The 15,432-nt window shown below is 36.0% G+C and overlaps 3 protein-coding genes across 6 annotated transcripts; all 3 read left to right on the top strand.

Moving 5' to 3' along the window:
* The first annotated feature begins 791 nt into the window (after positions 1–791).
* LOC125807547 (uncharacterized) lies at positions 792–7,081 on the top strand. Its single transcript, XM_049487276.1, has 3 exons — positions 792–892; positions 6,459–6,533; positions 6,721–7,081. Exons 1-3 carry the CDS (start codon positions 812–814, stop codon positions 6,880–6,882), a joined length of 318 nt encoding a protein of 105 aa, XP_049343233.1. The 5' UTR covers positions 792–811; the 3' UTR covers positions 6,883–7,081.
* Positions 7,082–8,088: 1,007 nt separating this feature from the next.
* Positions 8,089–10,008, top strand: LOC125807793 (pectinesterase 4-like). The gene is made up of 2 exons (XM_049487529.1): positions 8,089–9,196; positions 9,304–10,008. The coding sequence occupies exons 1-2, from the start codon at positions 8,221–8,223 to the stop codon at positions 10,002–10,004; spliced, it is 1,677 nt and encodes a 558-aa protein (XP_049343486.1). The 5' UTR covers positions 8,089–8,220; the 3' UTR covers positions 10,005–10,008.
* A 2,202-nt stretch (positions 10,009–12,210) lies between these two features.
* LOC125807934 (beta-carotene isomerase D27, chloroplastic) lies at positions 12,211–15,386 on the top strand. 4 transcript variants are annotated; one of them, XM_049487686.1, is made up of 8 exons: positions 12,211–12,375; positions 12,453–12,521; positions 12,591–12,692; positions 12,807–12,906; positions 12,985–13,076; positions 13,215–13,295; positions 14,669–14,737; positions 15,016–15,386. In XM_049487686.1, exons 1-8 carry the CDS (start codon positions 12,211–12,213, stop codon positions 15,151–15,153), a joined length of 816 nt encoding a protein of 271 aa, XP_049343643.1. In that variant the 3' UTR covers positions 15,154–15,386. The 4 variants fall into 4 exon arrangements, with proteins under 4 accessions (XP_049343643.1, XP_049343644.1, XP_049343647.1 ...); XM_049487687.1 differs by having other exon boundaries at positions 12,244–12,375; positions 12,807–12,882; XM_049487690.1 differs by lacking the exon at positions 14,669–14,737 and having other exon boundaries at positions 12,244–12,375; positions 12,807–12,882.
* The last annotated feature ends 46 nt before the right edge of the window (positions 15,387–15,432 follow it).

Genomic DNA, 15,432 nt, shown 5'->3' with positions numbered 1-15,432 from the left:
AAATCGCATTCGTTGAATGCATTTATGCCTTTCTTTCTCAACTCAATTAATGTAGAGTATAAAATGAAACTAAAATTATCTTTTTTCGATATAATAAAAGTGATAAATAAAAGAAGTAAATATATTTTAAAAATATTGGACAAATAAAATTAAACGGAAGGGGTAATAACGTAATTTCCTCAATAAATGGGAAGAGACTGAAACTTACACATAAATCGCATTCGTTGAATGCGTTTATGAATTTCTTTCTCAGCTTAATTAATGTTGAGTATAAAATAAAAAAATAATTAACTTACTTTATGATAAAACTAATAAATAAAAGAAGTAAATATATTTTAAAAATATTGGACAAATAAGATTAAACGAAAGAGGTAATAACGTAATTTCAACAATAAATGGGAAGAGATTGAAACTTAGACATAAATCATATTCGTTGAATACGTTTTATGCCTTTCTTAACGGAAGGGGTAATAACGTAATTCCAATAATAAATGGGAAGAGATTGAAACTTACACATAAATCGCATTCGTTGAATGCGCTTTATGCCTTTCTTTCTCAGCTCAATTAATGTTGAGTATAAAATGAAAAAATAATTATCTTTTTTTGATTTAATAAAAGTAATAAATAAAAGAAGAAGACATATTATATAATAAAAGTAATAAATAAAATATTTAAATATATTTTTAAAATATTGGAGAAATGAAATTAAACGGAAGGGGTAATAACGTAATTTTAAAAATAAATAGATATTGACTGAAACTTACACGTAATAACGTAATTTTATCAATAAATGGTCTACCGCATCAGTACGATGGAGGAGTGGGAATTGATGCAGAAAACAGGCAGCACTTGTGGCGGGACCTTGACCGAACCACTGGCTTTATACATCTCAGTAAGCTCGACCAGGTTACCTTGCAGCTTGTCTATCTTTCACTATTTCGTCTATTTTCCTATTCCACAGAACATAGTGCGCACAGAGGAGACAAAACCGCCGATAGAGACAGTGAACCGTCTAACAATATCAGCTTCAACAAGTGGTTGTGCAAAACTGTATACCATTAGCTGATATGCCATTTAGCTGATATTTTAGTAAACCATATAGAGAATCGTCTGTCAGTAGAATTAGAAGGCTACAAAATTGATTAACAATCGATGGGTTGGGATGAATTAGCTTGACAAGAAATAAGGCAGGATAGTAGCTAATATAGTACAATAAAATACTCTAGAGGTAATTTATTTTCATTTGCTTGAATAGTCTTTTTGCTTGCCAGTTAAGAATACACATGTTCTGAAGATGAACATAGGGGAATGTCCCAAAACTTGATCAGGCTATATGTCTTACACGATTACTCCGATTAAACGACTTAAATTATTGCTACAATTAGTTTGGGAAATGCTAAGGATGGTAAATACTTATGTATGCTTTTGTTGGTAAACTGTAAAAATCTAACCAACAAGAAAACCATGCACCTGCACAACACTCAAATCTCCTATCCACCTTCTAGGAAGGGTGCTTGAGGATAACAAGCCTCCAACCAAAATCTAAGCACAAATGAGTGATTGTATGAAACTATTGCATCTATGAGCTTTCCTGTGCAGTCTAATAAGATCAAGTCTTTCTACAATTTCCATTTTGAGCTATGACTATATCAGTGTGTACATGGACTCTTCTAAACAACACCCAGTTCCTGACCCTCCATGTGTGGTATATGGAAGTCCCCCATATAGCTGCAACAATTTCTTTCTTGAATTGTTTTCGGTTCTTCTGTTTGATCCTCTCCAGTACCACTTTAACTTCATCCGATCTGACTCATACCCACACCATCAGTTCAGAACACATGTTTGAACCAGTTACACTTCCCAAACAAATGAGCTGTGGTCTCCACTGCCTCTATCACAGAGACAGCAAGCAGTGTCATTGACTGGGATATTAAAGTGTAAACACCTTTCCTTTGTCCTAAATCTTCTTTGGATAACCAGCCACAAAATGAACTTATGCTTTGGCTGTGCAGTGGCACTCTACATCAAGTCTGTTGTCCTCCATCTTCTCTGCTGTCCATATTTTAACCGTTTGTGATGGAATACTGTCTACCAGAAGTTAGGTGATACCTACGATTGGAGTGCCACGTTTATATACCTCTTTTAAGGCATTTAACTTTCTCCAATACCAACTGCAATCAGGTGGAGTTCTGTGTGTCCATATATCATCATATGTTAGCATGATGGACATATCGTTGAATATCTTGTATGATCTATATTAACATATTCTCGACATGGTGAATATGTAAGAGGTATTCTAGATACTACATTTGTGTAGCATTATTTGAAAGTATTGGTTTCACAAATATTTTGGCAATTTCATTAGGATCAGATTGCCGCACCCCCGTTTAATCCTTCAGCTGTGTATTGGCTTGGTGCAGTTTTTTCTGTTTGATGACAGAATAAATATACTTGGTGTAGTCATCCTTAATTGGATCCATTATGCTTTACTTCTCGGTTGTAGATACATTTCAGCCATATAGACTGAAGTTTTGAACTTCTGGTACTAGTCCTTTTCACATGTTTGGAACTCCAAGTTTTGAGGATCAGTCTGTCGTTTCTTATTTGGCTTGGAATAAAGCTTCTCTATCATCATCTACTTCATCAACAATATTTCTAAAGAATTGAGTATTCAATTAGTGATTTCTAGCTCCAATCTTCTAACTGCCCAAAACATTATATAACCTGTAATTGGAATGTCCTATCTAGTGTTCACTTTCCCTAGGAATAAAGGATGTTTGGACCATCAATTACAAAACTGGAAGGGTTTCTTGGTCTTTGGTCTTTGGTCCTTGGTCTCTCCTCCTCATAACACACTATAACTGGGCAGTTATCACTTATTCCTTCTGGGAGGTATTCAACCTTGCAAGTAGGGAATTTGTCCAGTCATTTGTTAATGAAAAGCCAGTTTATTTTTAGATAGATTCTTAGATTACCATGTCTGTCTTTCCATGTATATTTCTTCCCTTGGTGCATCAATTCGTATAAACCACAACTACCAACAGAGTCTTGGAATTCCACTACTTCTGACCAAGTAACAGGGTTCCCACTTGTTCTATCTGCACTGCTCAGTACTTAGTTGAAGTCTCCAATAACAGGCCAAGGCATAAAGTTCCTACTTCCTACTATGATATTCCATCAAGCTGTCCCATAGTCACCTTCTTTCCTCTCTTGTATTGAAGGCATATACAAACAACATCACACAGGTCACTTGTAAGGGAATGTGGCAAACTTCACAGGTAATAACTTGTGCAGTAATATTAAGGGGTGTCATTGAGTAGTAATCAGGTCTGAAAATCACCAAAATTCTCCCATTGTCGTGGGATTCTAAACTGGAACAACTAGTTATCTGCTCCTCCTTATCACTCTTGATCTTAGTTTCAAGTTACCCTATCAAACTAACATTCACATCATTGCAAAGGAGTTTAACCTTTTTTTGCTTATTAGGGGCATTAAGTCCCCTAGCATTCCAACATAAGATTTCAACCATAACCAAATATAGGGAAGACTGGCCTCCCTCTTTAATTGGGTTTTCTGGTGCAGTTATAGTAGCTAAAGGACTGTTTAATATCCGATATACATTCCTTCTTTCCACTTGGTGCTGTGTTTGAGCCCGAGTTTTCCTTGTCTTTGAGTCTTTGACGGAGTAACCCATATTGTCCTAGTCAGTCGACTCTGAGTAGTTGCTTGAGCTTAGCAGTATGTGCTTGTTACTCAGTAACTTGTGGTTCTAACCTTTGTGGTTCAGCAATTGGTGCTTGTACTATCTGTTGTGGTGATGCGACATGAACATTGGTTTTTTCAAATTAAGGGTTAGACATTACATTCTCATGTGCCCTGTCTGCTTCAGTCTTCTCATTGGAAGGAGTTTGCTGACCCTTAACAGTCTGTTCAACCTGTGGTGCAGCTTTTGGTGCCTTCTTCTTTCAACAAACATCTTCTGTATGGCCATATTTTTGACAAAATTTATGAAGAGTTGGTCTCCAAACATTAGTTACCTTCTGCTCAGTCAAGTCACCTTTCTCATTCCTAAATAAAAAGTGTCAGTCTATGTTGCTCAGAATCTGCAAAAATGTTGCCGCACCTGTGTTGGATCATCAAAAAATGCACTACTTTTTGAGCATCCGACTCGCACCCGATGGCATTTTTGAAGAGTCTGAGAAACATAGGTGCCAAGAAGTTGAGAATCCATGCCTACTTCCACAAGTAGTCTGGCAAAGTTTAGACGAATTTTACTGTTTCTATTTTTATCAATAATTAAAGGCTTTCCAACAAGGCTGCCTATCCTACTCAACCCCTTAGAACTCCAATATTTGAAGTTTAGACCTGGAATTTAATCCAAATAGGGACAGTGTTGATCTCCTCAGTGAACTCCTTGTTAGGATTCCATGCCTTGACAATGAAAGGCTATTGTCACAGTGGTAAATCCCTCCCTGAATAACTTCATATAATCCATGCTTTGCCCATAATCTTTGTATAAAACCCTTCAATACCTCAAATGGAGGATGAGCCCCCAATACATAACAAACTACAGTTGATTTCCAATAAATAATTTCATATTCGATCTCCTCTAGTGTAATTTCAATGATAGAAGACTCACCATGCAGGGTTGGGGGGAACGTACTCAAGCTTAAACCCAGCACTCGATACCTAATTGATGTCCAAATTATCCTAAATCGAGTTCTTCTTCTCTTGTGTGTGCATCTCTTGTTCAACTTCATCTGCCCGTGTCCTTTACCTACTACTTCCAGAGGTGTTTTTATCACTGCAAGCAGAAGCTAGTAAAACTTCCTTCCACTGTGTCAATATGCCTGCAACTGGCTGTTTTTCACTGCAATAGGAGTGGGTGTTACTATTTTATTGGATACTATAGTCATTAAAAGTGGCAGCATATCTGCTCCAGTTGTTTCTCCCCAGTAGATCTAGGGGTTACTGTTTTTTGGATATATGAGGGGTTGGGATCAGATCCCTTTTTCAATGTCTCTACCAGTGCTCTTTACTAGTGCTTTTTATCAAAAATAAAATGTCTCTACCAGTGCTACCTTTGAAGATTGTTTACCCTTCTGTCCTCTTGTATTTCCCTTGTATGCATCCTCATTAGCGGTTAGAGCCTTTTGATATGGAATTCGAGCTCTCTTTTCCATGGAAGGCGCATGTTAGCTAACTTGCTCAAGGGTTGAGAAAGGCATCAGAGAAAGTTCAATATAGTTCCATTTTTCTACTTACTGGAGTAATTTCTTGGTCTTGAGGTTTTCATCCTCATATTACTGTTTCTCCTTTTCTTTAGATTTCTTTATCCTTCTCTATTGTTTTCTGAACTTCTTCTTGCATGAAAAAGCATGTAGTGGTGTAGCACTATTGTTTCATACACTCCCAAAGAGCACTTAGCTTTTATCAAGATTGGCATTTAATTCAGATGATATAGAAAAGTTCTGAAACTTGTCAAACAATAGCTGCAGTGATACCACATCACCCCTACAAAATAATAAGAGGTCATCAGCAAACCCAGTTATATGATGTTCAATTTATCACATCTTGGTTGATAATTGAAGTCTGGCTGCAATTTCAATTCCTTTAAGGATTTGCTTAGAGACTCCATGACTAAGACAGAACAATGGAGATAAAGGATCCCCTTGGCAAGGAAGGGAGAAGTAGGCTTCCCATTTATCACGATGGAATATGACACACTTTTAAGCAAGTCATTATCCAATTGACAAAAGTTATAGAAAAATTTACACCGACCAACACTTGAGGAGTAACTTATCAAGGAAAATTGTGTTGGATTCCCCTATTTTTCATGTTTAATCATGAATTAGTGTCTAGTTTTAACCAAGTGAATGCAAAAGAACTTTAAATTAGTCTCAAGCTACTTGTTTGTTGATTGATAAATCACCTCCATGAGACTATACCTCGCACTTGATATATAGTTTTCAAGTTCTTACTGCCTCAGTTGCCCATTTATCTATTTCCTTTACTTTGGGAAGCACCTGTTATAACGCACTTTATGTTTTGAACTCCTAATTAATAAAATTGCAAGTGTTTTTCTCTTGAAAAGTATGTAAAATTATTATGACATGCAAGTCAAAGAAGTAGGGAATACTTTCATGATTTAGCATTTGTGGTCTCAACAATCACCCAAAATTCCTGACGGGAAAAAGAAGAAAAGAGGGCTATCTTTAGGGATTCATACATGTTTAAATGAAGTACTTCCAGAATTAGTTAGAGATCATTAAATCATGTAAGAAATCAATAGAAATCAATAGGTCAATTGTTTTTAGATATGCTTAACGTATTGTGGAAAAAATGATCTAATTGAATATTTTAGTTGCAACTTAGCATATTTTAGAGAACAGTTATTTGGATTGCATTTAGTTGAGTTCGTTTGTCATCACTCTGACTTGAAAATTTGGAACTTGCAGGTTCAACCAACTTTGCTGAACTTCTTCTTGAACGTTAAGGATGATTTGTACTTGCTGCAAATCGATGCTAAAAAGGCTAGTCGCAATGCCTTCTTGACTTCACCATTTATAAGAACCAGTATTTCTTTCCTCTTGGGCATGTTGATCATCATATTTGATAATACAATCAAGATTTATTTGGCTTTTCTAATCGAAATATGATATGTTTGATCAACAGATGAGAGAAGTTCCCCTGTTATGATGGGTTTTTTTTTTTTTGCAGCTTGGGAATGGGTTGGCTTATGAAGCTGTCGGTGACACAAATGTCTTTCCTCATTTTTATGGCCCATCTCGGAGTTTCAGCCCACTACCACTAGATACAGTCATTAAAGGGGAGAAGCTAGTGGTGCCCGATGGAAAATTTGTATGCAGCATGCTCAGTTGAGTAATGGATTCATTTGTCATTGATCACTGATTTGGTATGAGGGATATAACAGACTGATAAATGCATGCCTGATGGAAATAGTTCCAGGTGTCCTTGCACTTAAGGGATTGTGTTTGTGTGCTATAACATTGACATACTATTTGAATCCAAACAGTTGTGGGATACTGAATGGGATAGATGATGTCATAAGTATTTGCTTTATTCGTTCTCCTTTGTTCTTTTGTTTCATTTACTTCCTTTCTGTTGGTTGGTGACACTGAGAAAATATGCAATTTTGATAGCTGAAAAACAGGGTTGTGTTGGAATCGGGAAGTCACTGCCCTGCTGCAAATATATATATATATAAATAAATGTGGCATCATTCTCTTTTAAGTTTTTCCAAGCATAATCTTGATCTGGAAGTGTGGCGAGCTCAACCAAGTCTTGATTTGAAAGCAGTTTTTTACCCTTCACTCACGTTAACTAATGAAACTAAGTCGTTAAGCTGCGTCAAATACTATCTCCTCGACCAATTCGGCAGTGGTGACAGACAAATATCTGTTTTGATAGTTTAAAAAGTTGGATATATTTTGGTCCGAAATAAAATACCCTAGAACATAAAGTGAACTTGTCAAAAATCTGAAAGAAAAATATGACAACTATTAGCTGAGCAAGCATATTCTCAATGTGTACTGGTGATTTGTATCCCTTTTATTTTTCATTGATACTACTCTTTTTTGGTTAAGACGGTTGCATTTTTAAGCTTAGCACGAATTTATCAAAATAAGCTATAAAAATTAATTACAAAATTGAAACACAGACTGCAATTTTCTTGCGAGAAGAACGAAGTGCAAATGAATTTTATTAAATAAGTATTTCTCAGTGAAATTTAACCAAAAATGCAGAAAATAGTTATAACCAAAACATAGATAGGAGTATTCAACTACATATAAAAAGTTGTGTATCACGAACTAAATTACTACTCTATAAATTTATTGATGCTCTATTTTAAAAAAAAAATGAAATCCACTAATTCGGCGGTTCCTAATTAGTGGTTCACCATTATTCAATACAATGGATGGATGGCCACGAAGTGAATGGAGCACAATCGTCGGTACAATCATATTCTCTCTCTTCTATATAAAGCTGCTCATAACTTGATGGTTAATTCATCCATCATCTTCTTCTTAATTATATATGCATGTTCAGTTTGTAGAAACGACTAGCTAGCGTAACCTATTAGAGGAATAACCTCTAACCGCGGGCGCCATTAGTTGTTTTTTATTTTTCTTTATTAATTAATACATGCATGCATTTTGTCCCGGTGGAATATAAGAATTAATTAATTCGATATTTAAGATGGTGGGGAAAATAGTGGTTTCTTTGGTATCGTTGTTTCTTGTGGTGGGTGTTGTATTGGGAGTGGCGATCGTGGTGCACAAAGGGTCAGGACAAAATCCGAAAGTCCAAATGAAGGCATCGATTGTGGAGTTCTGTAAGCCTGCGGAATTCGAAATAGCTTGTTTTAAGAGCCTTGATGCAGTGTCTAAGAACGATAGTGCTACGATGAAAGACTACCTGTTAGCTTCGTTGCAAGTGACAGGGGATGAAATAAAGAAATCTTTAGCGGTGGTGGAAAAGGGTAGTCCTATCGATAATAAAACGGATCCGTACAATCACATGGCAGTAGAGGATTGCAAAGAGCTGTTGCAATATGCGGCGGAGGAACTCCACGACTCCTACTCTATGGTTGGGGATACCGCATTGCATTCCCTTGGGGATCGTGTAAGCGAACTATTGAACTGGCTCGGTGCGGTCTACTCCTATCAAAACATGTGTCTCGATGGTATAATCGATAAGCCTGATTACAAAGAAGCCTTAGAAAATGGCATGCGGAATGCAACCCAACTCACACACAATGCAATCAACATTGTAGCAAAGATTTCAACCGTCCTCCAAGCCTTCAACATCTCAAGCACCATAACTACATCAACATCTAGTCATCGTCGCCTCCTTGGTTACCCTACCTGGTTCCCTGTTGCCGACCGTAAGCTTTTAGCAGGAGGACGACATAGGGCAGCTCCTCATGCAGTGGTCGCCAAGGATGGCAGTGGTCAGTACAACACCGTCGCTGCTGCCCTCGCTGCCTATCCTAAAAACCATAGAGGCAAATACATAGTCTATGTCAAAGCTGGAATCTATGACGAGCATGTCATCATCTCTAAGAAGCAACCAAACGTCTTCATCTATGGCGATGGAGCAGGGAAAACCATTATTACTGGACATAGAAACTTTGGTATCATGAAAATACCCACCCAAGACACTGCTACTTTTGGTAAGTATATTTATTTATATACTATTACTGATCGATGATGATTATTTATTTATGTATATAATAATTAATTAATTAATTAATTAAATGGCATGCATGAATGAATGCAGCTGTTCTTGGCAATGGATTCGTTGCTAGGGGAATTACCTTCCGCAACACTGCTGGTCCACAAGGTCACCAAGCTGTGGCTCTTCGAATTAACGGTGATATGGCTGCTGTTTTTGACTGCAGCATTGAAGGTTATCAAGATACCTTGTACTATCAAAACCATCGCCAATTTTATCGCAATTGTGTCATATCTGGTACGATAGATTTCATCTTTGGAAGGGGGTCAGCAGTAATCCAAAATAGTTTGATCATAGCGAGGAGACCTTTGGACAGCCAGTTCAACACGATCACCGCTGATGGCAAAGAAATAGCGAACAAACCAGGTGGTTTGGTGTTCCAGAACTGCAGAATCGTTCCAGAAAGGGAATTGTTTGCAGATAGGTTCAAGCTGGCAACATACTTGGGCCGTCCCTGGAAGCCTTACGCAACGACTGTATTCATGGAGAGCGAATTGGGTGATTTCATCCGCCCAGAAGGTTGGATGATATGGCAAGGACAATCATTCGAGCGGACATGTAATTACTACGAGTTTGCCAACCGCGGACCGGGTGCAAACATCAATAACAGGAACAAGAGCTTCAAGAACTTCCGTCTTATTAACCCAGTTGAAGCTGTTCAATACACAGTCGACCGCTGGATTAATGGATATCTTTGGTTAAGGCACACTGGTGCACCTTTTTACCTTGGCCTTGGAGGAAGATAATTTCAAATAGTACATGCTTATTGTTAAATATTCCACACACACACACACATATATATATAGACGACCGGGAACATTATATTGATCATTCATTAATATATACTTTCTTTTTTTTAATTTATTAATGCTGCATGCATGCATGATTGGAATCTTCTTTACCTGTCTCAACTCATCAAACTATATATAGTGCTATATTATATACTACCTATGCTATAATATAAACAATAATCAAAAAGTGGAAATCAACGAGATGATAGGAAAATGATTGCCTGGAATAATTTGTGTCAATATATACAAGAAATATATAATTTCTACACTTGTTTCCTGATTTAATGAGTTATGATGACAAGCTAAGAAGAGGCTTTCTGCAAGAATTAATGGGTGTGGATCGATGATGGAAAACAATGCAATGAAGAACTTAACTTCGATTGGAATTTGGAAATAAGGAGCTTTTCTTTCTTTTCATTGTCATTTAAGAGTTGTTGCATTATTATTAATGTCCATTGCCCAAGTAGGACGTAATTAAGCTTTAAGGTTTTCTCGAGACACCAAGTCTTATAATATTCCGTCCACTGGGAAGGCCAACTTTTGTTTTGTTATGCTAGCCAACATGTTAGATGCACCAGATGCGGAGCTAGGTGGGCAAGGAGGAGCACGTAGGAATGCCGACCACTACATAAGCCACTAGTGGCTGAGAGAAAGCGAGCAGCACCTTGTATAAGTTGGGCGGAGCTTAAAGAAGCAAGCCCCTATCAGAGAAATACAAATGAAAAGTAAAGTGAGAATCTTTGAAATACTAAAAAGGAAGCATAGGTGTAAAGATAGATACTGGATAGAGCAATTATATAAATAGAAAAGTGTAGGAATAGTTGATGGAATTGTATAGAATGGACTAGCTTGTTTCATTTCCATGCTTTTGATTTGATGTAACTGGGTTCTATAAGTTTTGAGAATAAAATGTGTTCGTTCTTCCAAAAAAAAAAGTATTGCTTCAAAGTATGTTGCTGGTAAACTTTAGTTTGGGATTCCTCTTTTTTTTTTAAAAAAATCTTATTTCAATATTGTAACAACTATTTAATTTTATATTTGAAAAAAAAGAAGAAGAATAGGAGTAAATAATGTTTTAGCAAAGATTTTTTTTTTGATGTTTTAGCAAAAAACCTTGTTGCAAAGGAAGTGTACAAAGAAATAAAGTGTGAAGGGTATTTTTGTAAACAGACATTTTTTTAATAGAAATTATGCAAGATTTGTTATTTTTAATACATCAAACCAAATAGTGTATAAGAAATAATGCAGACATAACTAATGCAAACATTACTAATACACCCTATTTTGCATTGTTCTTATGCACTCTACCAAACGACCCCTTATAATATAATGTGTCAACTTCTTACCAAACAAGCATAATATATTTTTTAAAAACAGTTATAATACATATATATTGCATACTTAATTCACTTTTAATACATATTGCAGATTTAACATTGTATTGCTATAAATGGTAATAAATAAAAAATATCGCTAAAATTAGTAATTATTTATTAAAAGACTCCATTTGCAATTGTATTGCTTATAAATATTTACATAGTAAAAAACGTTGGGGCCACTTGTCCATTTACATTCCAATTTCTTTCATTTGTTAATTTTAAATTTTATATGCCTTTTAAATTCTAATTAATATGACTATTTTACTATGATATTTATATTAATTGACTTATAATAATACATTTTGAAAAATGATTTAAAATAAGTAATTAATGTTGAGGGTAAAATATGAAAAGAAAAATTAAAAAACCTTGATATGCTAACTATGTAATTTTAAATAAATATTAATTATGAAAATTTAATTATTTATGTATTACTTATTTATGTTTAATTATTCCATCTTCTATCTTAAATAAAATAATATATATTTTTTTATAATTTATACCTGTATTAATTATGCATGTTTTTAAATTTACATTATCAAAAAAAATCTTACTAAATAAGTACTACTTAAAATGTAGCAAATATCCCTATGGTTTAAATTTAAATTTTTGGTTTAATTGTCCAAAAATCAATCATATTTTATTATTACTGATCTTTTTATTCATAAATTCCCTTTGATTTCTAATGTTAATGTTAGATTGTTGATATTATTAATAGAAAAAAATAAATATTAGTATTATATTTTAAAAATTGAAAATATCACAACGAATTTTAAATAATAATGATTGGGCGTATATTTTACAACCGCGAAAGAAAGGAAGATAGAATTGGAAGTCCGGTGATGGCTATGGTTCCTCTGCCCTCGCCCCTCTTCGCTTGGCCCAAAGTTTACCATGGAAAAACCGCTATTCGGGTTTCGTGTTTCTCAAACAGTACATCAGAACCTGTGTGAAACGCTCTTCCCCCCTTTTCTGTCCTACTATTTGATTTCTTCTTACAAGTTATTTCTGCTCATTCCCCCAGATTGAAGCAAGAAAGCCCAAGGTGTTTGATAATCTGTTCCTTAGTTTATTCCGGAACAAAATGGTCCAGGTAAACCCCTTTCACCCTCCAGCATAACTCCACTTCGTTTCCTTACCTCAAATAGGGTGCCTTTTATAGGAGACAGGATGGGACTCCGAAAAGCCAGGGTACCAGGGTCTAATTGAAGTGGCGCATCGTCTGACGGTTGGTCAAGACAATTCCAAAACTAGAGACGCCGCGGTAACAACTTACTTTTCTTCTTCGCTTTCATTCGTTGCCAAATGTGACTAATTGAGCTAGTAGCTTTTAATATCTCTACTGCCGTGGGGATATTTTTGATAATGTGACAGACAGGTTCGTATATTGAAATCATTATTTCCTCCTTTGTTGTTGGAGCTCTACCGGATGCTTGTTGCACCTATACATAGTGGTAAATTTGCAGCCTTGATGGTCGGTGAGTGATATTCTTCTGTTTTCTTCCCCTTAAATAGCTACTTCTCATCTGAACATTTGATTGTTATACTTCTGAAAGCAAGGGTGACTGCATTATCTTGCCAATGGCTTATGGGTCCATGTGCTGTTAATTCCGTAGATCTTCCAAATGGTTCCTCATTGATGAGTGGGGTTAGTATTTCTATCCCCTTAGCTTACTCTCTGTATTTCATCGGAGATTCCTTCATGTTACACTTATACAAGTTGGACTGCCACTAGTTAAAATGTGTTCACTCTTATTTTGATTTCTGGAATAAATTATTTCAATAGGTTTTTGTGGAGAAATGTAAGTATTTGGAAGAGAGCAAATGTGTGGGTGTATGTATTAATACATGTAAACTCCCTACACAGGTCAGTTTTCTAGATTGAGAATTATAGTTCCTAATGGGTCTTTCTGATGCATTTGCAGTGCTGAACTTTTGTCATTCTTTATCTGGTGAAGTATTTTGATTGCTGCTTTAATATCGTGGGCAAATTGTTTATAAAAAAACCATATCTTGGGAAAAATCTATATCTTGTAGACTGTATTTGTTTCATTCATGTTTCCCCTTATTTTCTGTTTTCCTTTTATCTGTCTGCATTATACGGAGCATGTCATATGGCTTATCTTTTCGTCAACGTCATCGCGTGTTCAAAACTTCTATTAACCACCATAGTTGCATCTATATCTGCCTACCCTTTATAAAATCATCCAACACTCTAAAACTAACTTATCAATTTTACCAGCTTGAGCCTTTCTGCCAGCAGCTTAGCAATAATTTTGTGAACACTTTCTAATAAGCTGATGGGCTGAAATCTTTCACCTCAAATGCTCCTTTTTACTTCCTCTGGTTCAATTTGTTTGTCTTACTTCCCTTTTTAGTACGTTTCACAAAGAACAACTCTTTCCTTTAATTTTTTGGCAACACTTTAATTTCAATTTTCTACATAGCTTGTTTAAGACCATAAAATTAAAGGGCGTTTTGGTACATTCTATCTATTTTTAATTTAAGACCACAAAATTCCAAAGTATTCTTTACTTAAATTCCGTGCCAAGTCAAAACCGGGCGAACAAGTTGAAACAGAGGGAGTATGTATTAGTGTAATGGAGCTGCTGATTGAGTTATACAGTAGCTTCCATGAGTTGTCAAATTTACATCCATTACTTCAGTTCAAAGTTATCGGAATGAGATTTCATGCTATTTATTATAATGGTGTTTTCCTCATACATTCTTTTTCAAAAGATGTCAATAGTACGTGTGTGTATAGGTTAACTTGGGGGATTTTTAGAGAGCACTCAAATCTTAACTCGAGTTCTATAAAAAAAAAATTGATGACAAGGGAAACCCGCAGCTGCTACCCTTTGGGTGCGCACAGGGTAAAACCCCCGCTCCTATGCAATAGCTCGCAAACCACATAGGAGAGGTAACCCACACTAGGCAAGCCCTATGCGACGAGCTCGACCCAGAAGGCAAACCCCTTACTTTTACTGGCAAGGGGTTTCGAACTTGTGACCTCCAACATGGAAATCACAAGTCCAAACCACTGGGCCACCCCGAAGGGTTCGAGTTCTATAAAATTTAGAGGCAGATTATCTTAATTGTGTGAACTAGGATGTTTTTATCAGAGTTATTAGCTTCTTGAACTTAACTAATGACTACTAAAAATGTATAACTATGTTAAAAGGTTTGCCCTATCTAAGCTTCTTATGTGAGCTGGCCATCACATTTCTGCCTCTCTTTTAGACTTTCTTCAAGGATCACATGGGAGTTCCATTGCTGATGGAGCCAAACTTCACGGACTATAGCTGTCAGGTAACTGTTTTCATTGGCCAGGTGATGGTGCTGTTGCAAAAGTATATTTCTTCATGCATCTTAAACATATAATTGGTAGCACACCCACACCATTTGGAGGTTTAATGGAACTCAAGATTGAGGCTAAAATAAGACATGCTGATATAATACACTTCTTGTTGACATAATCATAAAAGTTGACGTTTTTGCAACACACGCATGTGATTCTTCTGATTTAATCTTATGTCTACAAGAAACACCATGGAAACATACATAACGCCGTCCAATCTAATTGGCAGTTCAAATTTGGGATTCTTCCTCCTCAGCTAGAAGTTGATGACGCTCTTAAAGAGCCATGCTTAGAGATATGCCCCAGTTCTGTTCGTCGAAAAGAAATGAACCACAACATGGATGCACACAAGTGTCCAAAAGCATGAAATCTGGTCATTCTGTTAATCTCTTAATTATCCTGCCATTATAATACTATCTTGGGGTCCATAGTTTGTCTTTCACACGTAGGGGCCCATTTGGACCTGTGATATGATCGCATTGTTATAAAGTTGAATTTTGTTTGGACATGCAATTTGCATTTCTTAAGATTATTCTTTTCATGAACATGAAATCCTCACAAGTTGTGAAAATTATGAACTTTGTTCGGTTTCTTGTACAATTTTGCCAAATGAGTATCAATATTGTCAGGTACCACTTTGATAAAT

The sequence above is a fragment of the Solanum verrucosum genome, unplaced genomic scaffold (assembly GCF_900185275.1).
Source record: "Solanum verrucosum unplaced genomic scaffold, falcon-dt-bn FXZP01000183.1, whole genome shotgun sequence".
Lineage (NCBI taxonomy): Eukaryota > Viridiplantae > Streptophyta > Magnoliopsida > Solanales > Solanaceae > Solanum > Solanum verrucosum.
The sequence above is the reverse complement of the archived record's forward strand: the minus strand, read 5'-3'. Positions and strand labels throughout refer to the sequence as shown.

What these genes read in the sequence shown, in the direction of transcription:
- LOC125807934 (XM_049487686.1), top strand. Translation starts at nt 12,211, where the DNA reads ATGATTGGGCGTATATTTTACAACCGCGAAAGAAAGGAAGATAGAATT. An exon ending in ATTTGCAGCCTTGATGGTCG is followed by an intron (nt 12,907 to 12,984) that starts GTGAGTGATATT and finishes TACTTCTGAAAG; the next exon opens with CAAGGGTGACTGCATTATCT. An exon ending in GTTCCTCATTGATGAGTGGG is followed by an intron (nt 13,077 to 13,214) that starts GTTAGTATTTCT and finishes TTATTTCAATAG; the next exon opens with GTTTTTGTGGAGAAATGTAA.
- LOC125807793 (XM_049487529.1), top strand. Translation starts at nt 8,221, where the DNA reads ATGGTGGGGAAAATAGTGGTTTCTTTGGTATCGTTGTTTCTTGTGGTG. An exon ending in CCAAGACACTGCTACTTTTG is followed by an intron (nt 9,197 to 9,303) that starts GTAAGTATATTT and finishes GAATGAATGCAG; the next exon opens with CTGTTCTTGGCAATGGATTC.
- LOC125807547 (XM_049487276.1), top strand. Translation starts at nt 812, where the DNA reads ATGGAGGAGTGGGAATTGATGCAGAAAACAGGCAGCACTTGTGGCGGG. An exon ending in CACTGGCTTTATACATCTCA is followed by an intron (nt 893 to 6,458) that starts GTAAGCTCGACC and finishes TGGAACTTGCAG; the next exon opens with GTTCAACCAACTTTGCTGAA. An exon ending in TGCAAATCGATGCTAAAAAG is followed by an intron (nt 6,534 to 6,720) that starts GCTAGTCGCAAT and finishes TTTTTTTTGCAG; the next exon opens with CTTGGGAATGGGTTGGCTTA.